The 9,263-nt window shown below is 34.0% G+C and overlaps 1 protein-coding gene across 1 annotated transcript; it reads right to left on the reverse strand.

The window, feature by feature from the left end:
• Positions 1-8,008: 8,008 nt before the first annotated feature.
• LOC101441663 (olfactory receptor 8H1-like) lies at positions 8,009-8,935 on the reverse strand. The gene has a single exon (XM_058281099.1). It carries the CDS (start codon positions 8,933-8,935, stop codon positions 8,009-8,011), a length of 927 nt encoding a protein of 308 aa, XP_058137082.1.
• Positions 8,936-9,263: the final 328 nt, after the last annotated feature.

A 9,263-nucleotide genomic window follows, 5' to 3' on the forward strand; every position in this document is an offset into this window, starting at 1 on the left:
CATTATTTCTATCCTTTTCCAAACATTTTATTTATTTATTTTTCTTTGATTTTTTTATTATTATTATTATCATTTATTTCTCTCCCCTTCCCCTCCACCCTGGTTGTCTGTTCTCTGTGTCTATTTGCTGCGTCTTCTTTGTCTGCCTCTGTTGTTGTCAGCGGCATGGGAATCTGTGTTTCTTTTTGCTGTGACATCTTGTTGTGTCAGCTCTCCGTGTGTGCAGTGCCATTCTGGGCAGGCTGCACTTTCTTTTGCACTGGACAGCTCTCCTTACACACTCCTTGCGTGTGGGGATACCCCTGCATGGCAGGGCAATCCTTGCACGCATCAGCACTGCACGTGGGCCAGCTCCACACGGGTCAAGGAGGCCCGGGGTTTGAACTGTGGACCTTCCGTGTGGTAGATGGACGCCCTAACCACTGGGCCAAGTCTGCCACCTCCAAACATGTTTTTACCAATTCTGCACAGATTAAGCCTCAGCTTTCTATTTTCTTTACTCTTTTGTCCATTGATCTCAATTCTACTCATTAACTACATGTTTGCTTATTTTACTAGTTCATAATAGTGAAATCATCCAATATTTTTCTTTGTATGTTTCACTTGCTGTACTCAACAAAATGTCCACCTTTAATTGGATTGTTTGTCTTTTTATTGTTGAGATAAAGGGCCTCTTTCAAATATCCTGGATAATAAACCCTTATTTGATATCTGGTATCCAAATATTTTCTTCCATTGCAGAGGCTGAATTTAAGTAATTTCGTGCACAAAGTATTTAATTTTGAGGAGGTACCATTTATCAATTTTTTCTTTCCTTTCTTGTGCTTTGGATTTATAACAGTTAGGTTAATGTGTCAACTTGGCCAGATAATTATGTCAAGTTGTTTGGTCAAGCAAGCACTGGGCTAATTATAGTAGAAAGACATTTATGTACTTTCATCATCTTGAGTTTATTGCGTAGATTGCTGTTTACTTTTACAATCAACCAAGGGGATTGCCATCAGCAATGAGTGATATTTTACACAATCAATTGAATACATTAAAAGGGGAAGTGATTTCAGCTTAAATTCTGTAATAGTCAGCCAAAGGGGTGCTGATGAACATATCAGAAATCTGTTGGCTTTTATAAATGATATTTATTTGGGATAAACATTTACAGGTACAAGGCCCTAAAGTGCCCAACTCTAGATTACTTCCTTATCAAACTCTGTTGCCACATGCTGAAGCAAGATGGCAGTTGACATCTGTGAGGTTCAGGCTTCCTTGTTCCTCTTAAGACTTCTTCTGATCTCAGCTGTAGGCTGGCATAGGCACTAGCTCTATTCCCAGGGCTCATTTCATTCTGGGTTCAGCTGCCCTGATCTCTCCTCAAGGTCAGTTTTAAACTATCAGGTGAATGGCTAATCTCTCTTCCCAGGACCTCTACTATTTTTATGCAGCTGTCTATATTCCTCTGTGTATCTTTTCTGTATATCTACTTCTGTATTCTCCTTGAATGAGTGCTCATTTATATAGCCCGACATGGGGGTGGGGATTCAACCCTGCACACTTTAATAATGTGGTAGACTCAAAGCCCTTTCCTTAACATAATCAAGTAATGGTAAAACATTGAATTTAATACAGTCAAAGGGATCATGCCCAGAGGAATAGACCAGTTTACAAACATAATCAATATCTCTTCTTGGAATTCATAAATAATATTAAACTGCTAACACTCCACTGTGTGAACTCCAAAAAAAAGAAATTAAAATATTAAAAAAAAAACCACCCCAAACCTTAAATCTGTAATAATGTTATGTACAAGATCATATCACAGTCAGTTTAAAGAAACACAATTTTTCTTGGGGCAAATTCTCCTCTGGCTGTAGACCTGTGAAATTTTGCAAACAAAATTTCTATGCTTCATATACAATGGCACAGAGAAAGAATAGACATTTGCATTACCATAAGGAGAAATTTGGAGGGAAACAGGGATCACTGGTACTGTACATTCCAAAAACCTGTGCGAAAACCTTCATTAGATTTCAATATCTGAGAATATTCTTGAGATAATGGTTTGTTCTCATCCTTGGGGCCTCATGGGGGTGTATCTTATCCACAGGTTTGCTTAATGGCCATTTTCTTGATTCCACCTTCATCAAGCATCTGAGTGGGGACTGAACTCCAGACTCTCCAAGAAGATCACTCTCCAAGAAGGTTGGGGTGATGGCCAAAGTTTACCCAATCTCTGCAAGTAGAGTTTCAACGCCCTTAGTAAGGTGAGATGGAGACAACATTCTCCTTAGTCTCTGGCATACAGGATCACCCCTCTCAGAGCAATAAAATGGTGACCTGACCTTCCCTAATCTATGGGGGACAAGTTCACATCTCTCAGATCAATAGGATCTTGCCCTCACTGAGGAATGGAAAAACATAAGGGTGGTAGTGTAACAACAGACAAAGTAGATTTATTGTTATCGTACATATAATCTTAGGTTAAAAGAAGATAGCATAACATTGGTATATATAGTTGTTTCCAGGTGTCCAGAAGGGAGGAGGAAGGATGACTAGGTGAAATGCAGGGTATTATTAGGGCAGTGAAATTGACTGGTATGGTATTGCAATGATGGACCCATTTATCAAAGCCTAGAAAAGTATATAGCAAAAAGTATAAACTGAACTATAGACTTTGGTTAACAGCAATGCCTCAATATTGGCTTATCAATTGTAAGAAATGTACCACACTAATGAGAGGTGTTAATAATAGTGGTAACCACGTTCCTCAGTGTTGGAAGAGGTTATTTGGGGATTCCATATTTTTTTGGTGCAATTTTTCTTTAAATCTAACACTTCTGTAAAAAATAAACTTTAGTTTTAAAAGAAGTACTATACCAGTTCTAAAAGTCAATAATAGGAGGTATAAGGAGTATGAAGTTTTTCTTTTTGGACTAGTAAAAAAATTCTAAAATAGATTGCTGTGATAAATGTACAACTTTTTACTATACTGAGAGCCATTGCTATATTTTGGATGGATAGTACAATGTGTAAATAATAATATTTTTAAAAAGCATTAAACTACAAAATCATAACTTTTAATGATCCAACAAGAAAGATAAGGATGAAAAAATACAAAAAATATTGAATACCAAGTAAGGTAAAGCCACTCAGAGAGGAGATGAGAAAAATGAACAGATGCACCTTTGACAGAGGTTGGGAGAAAAATGTGTGAACTGGGTAAGAAGATAGGAATAATAAAAATAAGTTTTACAGAATTGTTAAATCCAAGACTAGGCTAGAGTGCCATTTGGGAAAAAGAGGGAGCCCTAGAATTAAAGGGTGTGCATTCACTCTCAGTATCTTTGCTGCTGGTCTCTACCAAGTCCTCATCAGAAAGACTGGTACAGTCTGGGATACTTTCAGACAAGATCACTGTGTGACTTGCAAAACACTAAATATCCTCCTCCTCCTTTCTTACTAAATTGGGAATTGCTATTTCTTTATCAATTATAGCTTTACACTTAATTTAGTCTGAAAAATGGCAGATAAAATTTATTGAGATAATCATAGAATTGCTACATCCTGCCAGTATCCAAATGAGTGCTTTTTATACCCTTCTCCTAAAACACAACCAAAGACTAAATCCTATTATAGAGTCTTTCTAAAACCCTCTTAGAAATGGTGCATTTCCTGATGGAATGTGTTCTTGTTCGTTGCCTGAGTATTAAAACCAAATTCTTGAACCGCAAGTGCTCTTGGTGCTTTTTGACTAAAGAACATTGACAATAACTATGTTAAAATTTCTAGTGGAGAAGTTAGACAACATGATTATCTGCATGATAGGGGTGAAATCTACTAGATAGTGTCCAGTGTAGTACTAGAAATAGAACTTTTATAAAGCACATGCATAGCATGCGTAATATAAGAGCAAAAACTTCCATCAACAGGATCATCAATAGAGTAAGTACAGATGAGGAAAGAATCAATGAACATGATGATAAGCCAACAGGAATTAAAGAAACAGGAAATAATTTTAAAGAAAAAATAAAATATAGGAAAAAGTATCCAAGAGCTCTGGGGCAATATCAAATGATATATTATACATATAGTTAAAGTACTACCAAGAATAGAGAAAGAGTGCATAAGAAGAAAAATACATTTCTAACAATAAGGAAAGACATCAAACTTCAGGTCTATGAATGGAAAAGGACTCTAGGAAGATTAAATCCAACAACAAAAAATCAAGCAACAACAAAAAAAATCCACCTTTCTAGTCTTTTATTTCAGTCTTTTTCATTTATCATTATTTAAATAGATGAAGTTTTAAAATACATACAACTTGGGAAACGGACTTTGGCCCAGTGGTTAGGGCGTCCGTCTACCATATGGGAGGTCCGCGGTTCAAACCCCGGACCTCCTTGACCCGTGTGGAGCTGGCCATGCGCAGCGCTGATGCGCGCAAGGAGTGCCGTGCCACGCAAGGGTGTCCCCCGCGTGGGGGAGCCCCACGCGCAAGGAGTGCGCCCGTGAGGAGAGCCGCCCAGCGTGAAAAGAAAGAGCAGCCTGCCCAGGAATGGCGCCGCCCACACTTCCCGTGCCGCTGACGACAACAGAAGCGGACAAAGAAACAAGACAGCAAATAGACACCAAGAACAGACAACCAGGGGAGGGGGGGAATTAAATAAATAAATAAGTCTTTAAAAAAAAAAAAAAATACATACAACTTTGTCTTAGCAATATGACAAATGGATTTTGAGTGTGTCAAAAAGGTGAAGTTTTAGGTTACATATATATTATTATAATAATTTTTAAAATAAGTGTACACCACAAACAGTGGACCTTAATGTAACACTGGGCTATAGTTAATAGCACAACCATAAGCAAGTTCTTTCATCAATTGCAACAAAGTATCACATTAATGCAAAGTGTACTAATAGGGAGTGTATATTGGAACTCTGAATGTTATGCATGATTTTTCTATAAACCAATAAAAATTCTTTAATAAATACATACAAAGAAAGAAAAATAAAAATATTTTGGGAATACTGTTATAAAAAAATTACTTCAGGTCACATCCTGAAAACAATATAATTGTTTTGAAATAATTAGGCAAATAAGAGGGAAAATGCAGTCTAGTGTTTTCATAATGCATAAAAGTTATATTTATTTAATAACATCATAAATGCTTTCTATATATAGAAGATAAGAGTAATCTGAATTTAATTAAAATAAACCTTCCCTGAACTTACTATAGTTAAAAAAAAAAAGTCTGTTGATCAAATTGGCAAAACAAATCAACATGGTATAATTTCTAACGGAGAAATATACAAAAATGAAATGAAGGCAAGCACATTTCATGAAAAAAAGATCAGAAAATGTAAAGATCATATATATGTGAATAAATGCAATGAATGTATAATCTGAGAGATTAGTGAAAAAAATATTTTACTGGAAAATAAATATTATCAGTCATCCTTAATTACAAACAGAACAAAGAATTACAATAAATATAAATTGTAGAGAATATAGCTTACCATTTAAAAATATGTCAGAATGCGGTACTTTATATGTTAGTAGATATGATAAGTTAAAATTTTCATAGAAAAAAAGGCTTTATTTTAATGATTCAAAGAAAATAATGGCTATGAACTAGCAAAATGTTTTTTTCTACTAAAACAGAGACTGAACTTTATTTTTATCAATGAAAAATCATTCAGGGAAATAGCCAAATATAAATTTGTAAGGAAAATTATAATATTAATTAAGAATAAAAATCACTTCTTTGCAAACAATATACTTATTGCATATGTTTAAATAATGAAAATAATCAAATTTTTGTAAAGTATTTCCTAAACAAACTGAGAATATCAGAGAAAACTAACACTGTAATTAAAGTTTCTGTAGAGGGATTTTTAAAGGAAATTTTAACAACCTACTTGACAAAATTTTATGGATCACTACAGTACTTAGATTAATTAACAGTTCTTAGCTTTTCAACTTTATTAAAAATTTGAAAATGAGAAATGAAATTAAAACAAGAATTTATTTTTAAATAACATTGACAATTATATAAATCAGGAGAATGACAGTGATATTTCAAACTTTATATATATATATACATTTCAATTTTTTAGATTACATAAATGTTACATACAAAATACTGAGGATTCCCATATGCAGCCATCCCTTTCCCTCCCACATTTCCTTACATTAACAACATCCTTCATTACTGTGGTACATTTGTTATAATTAATGAACACATTTTGGAGCATTGCCACTTAGCATGGGTTATAGTTTACATTGTAGTTTACACCCTCTTCTGCACAATTTTGTAAGTTATGGCAAGATATATAATGACCTGCATCTGTCATTGTACTATATTCAGAACAATACCTAAGTCCCAAAAAATGCCCCAATATTATGCTTACTTTTACCTCTTCCTCCGCTCAGAATCTCCAGTGGCCGCTGCCTCCATATCAATGATAAAAGTTCTTTCATTGCTAGAATCACAATAGGTCTATAGTAGAATAACAGTAAGTCTACTCTAGTCCATCATTCTTTCCCCAATTCTGAGGATTCTGGGATGGTAATGCACAGTCCATGTCTAATTGAGAGGCGGCTCAGATCTCATTGGGCAGATGGATGGATAGATTAATTAACCATCTTAGCTTTGCAGCTTTACTCTATAAAAAATCTGAAAACTAATGAGAAAAGAAATAAACACAAGAATTTATTTTATAATAACATTAATAATTACATAAATCAGGAGAATGACAATGATTTTTTAATCACACTAAAAATCAACAGAGAAATACTAATTAATGAAGCTTGTTACACATCACAGAATGGTAAAGTTTTAAAAATATTATTAGATAGACAAAAATAGATATTATTCCATGTCAATATATAACCTAATTAATTTACAAAGCTTAAGAGTTTAAAGCATTGCAAGATGAGATTCTTGATTTTGCTCTGTTTTCTGTACCAAGAAAATATTCATCTATTCAGTATAAATAAATGACAAAGCAATTACCTAAGGTTATAGTGATAAATGGAAACTGAAAGCAGCAAACAAGAGACAGAAAATGAAAGAAATTGTATATTTAAGTAATATATATACATACCCATATGTAAGATTTGTCCATCAAAAATCATAAGGATATTTCCTTTACTTTAAGATATGAATATTTTTTTTCCAAATTTTCTTCATGCTAACATATACTTTTTCAATTACTTAATTTTACCACAATATTTTACTTGGATTAAGATAAAATATTTGAAGTACTAAATTCTTTTTAAGCTGTTTGTTAATCAATAAGACCAACCAAAATACAAAAGTAGCTATAAAACACCAGTGAATATTTTCTTAGAAAAATCCAATGTGTATTAAATTTTTGCAATAATGTATTTGATGATGATTGCCATGATTTATTAGTTCAACATTAAACTCTTTCCATTACTCATCTGATTTAATATTTAAAATAACTAAATTAACTGAGAATTATTATTTTTGTTGTACAATTGAAGAAAATGATTTATAAGTTTCATTATCTTATTTAGTGTCATACAGTTAAACAAACTGGTAGACCTGGAATTTAAAATCTGGGATGTCCTGTTCCAAGCAGCACTCTTTAACCATTGTGCTGTATTTCTTCTCTAAAGAAAAAGTGGAATGATTATGAAAGTATTCTCCATATTAGAATACTGTGAATTTGGAACATGCATAGAGATTTAATGTTAAAGTTTGAAAGATAACACCACACATTTTTTTCACATTCTTTGCCTTTAAATTCAGACCATGTACTTAGCCCATATTTCATGACTTCCAATTACTATGTGAATTACTCAAAACATACCATTGGCAATGTTCCAGATCATGTGTGGTTAAGTAGAGGATGACTTGAAAGAAATGAAAACTAAATGATTTTGTAGTATTTAGAGAGAGAGACCAAGTAAATACTCAATAGGAAAGGAAGAAAAGATGAACATAAATAGTCAGTGTCACTGTCATTTCAGTAGCCTGGAGACTTATCTATCTCTTCTGCATGACTCTAATGAAAGCATTTTTCACTTCTTTGTTCCTAAGACTATAAATGGGTGGATTCAGCATGGGAATCACCATAGTATAAAACACAGAGGCCACTTGATCTTTTCCCAAGGAATAGTAGTTCTTCGGTTTTAAATAAGTAAAAATCATGGTGCTATAAAAGATGGTCACTCCCAGGAGGTGAGAGGCACAAGTAGAGAAAGCTTTGCGCTTTCCTGAAGTGGAATTTATTTTCAGAATAGTAGACAGAATGGAACCATAAGACACAGTGATTGTGGCAAGAGACACCATTAGAGTGGTGCCAGCGAGAATGATTATCACAGTTTCAGTGTCATGAGTGTCAGTGCAGGACAGGGCTAAAATTGGGATTGTGTCACAGAAAAAGTGATATATAACATTGGATTTGCAGAAATGCAAACTGTTCATGTAAAGAACAACAACTAACGATTCAGTAATGCCAGTCATGTAGGACCCAGCGATAAGGGTACAACAGAGTCTGGTGGACATAATGACTGGGTAGTGAAGAGGATTGCAGATAGCTACATAGCGGTCATAGGCCATTGAAGAGAGAAAGAAAAATTCAGTGGCAGCCAAGAAGACAAAAAAATACATCTGAGTGAAGCAGCCAGTGAATGAAATATATTTGTTAGAAGTCAGTAAGTTTTCTAAGGTTTTAGGTGTGAAGACTGATGAATAACTGAGATCAAGGAATGACAGGTGACTGAGAAAAAAGTACATAGGGGTGTGAAGCTGTAGATTCAGGCGAATTATCAGTATCATCCCTGCATTCCCCAGCAGGGTAATCAGGTATATCAGGAGAAATAGCATAAAGAGTACGTGCTGGATCTCTTCAGAATCTGTCAACCCCATAAGAATGAAGTCAGGCACATTTGTGTTATTCCTTCTACCCATCTTGTCCAATTGCCCTAAAATGTTGAGAATCCAAAGTTAAAACTTAGTAGGAATAACTTCTAAAAGGTTTTTATGTGTGTTTGTGAATCATCTGACTTGTTTTTAAATTAGTTTAGTGTTTTTTAAAAAAGAATAAAGAGTCGTTCAAAAAATATGTGAAATAATATTAGTTTGACTGCCAAAGGTAAATAAGTTATATGTCATCATTTGGATATTATATGATAGAATCCCATATATGCTGCATAATTAGAATGAACCTGACAGTGTTATAAATATTTTCCTTTATTAACACATTCCCTTTATTAACACATTAACACATTTATGCAGA

This window comes from Dasypus novemcinctus, chromosome 19, assembly GCF_030445035.2.
Source record: "Dasypus novemcinctus isolate mDasNov1 chromosome 19, mDasNov1.1.hap2, whole genome shotgun sequence".
Classification (NCBI taxonomy): domain Eukaryota; kingdom Metazoa; phylum Chordata; class Mammalia; order Cingulata; family Dasypodidae; genus Dasypus; species Dasypus novemcinctus.

Bases quoted from the DNA above. Each gene is read 5' to 3' on its own strand.
- LOC101441663 (XM_058281099.1), bottom strand. From the start codon at position 8,935: ATGGGTAGAAGGAATAACACAAATGTGCCTGACTTCATTCTTATGGGG.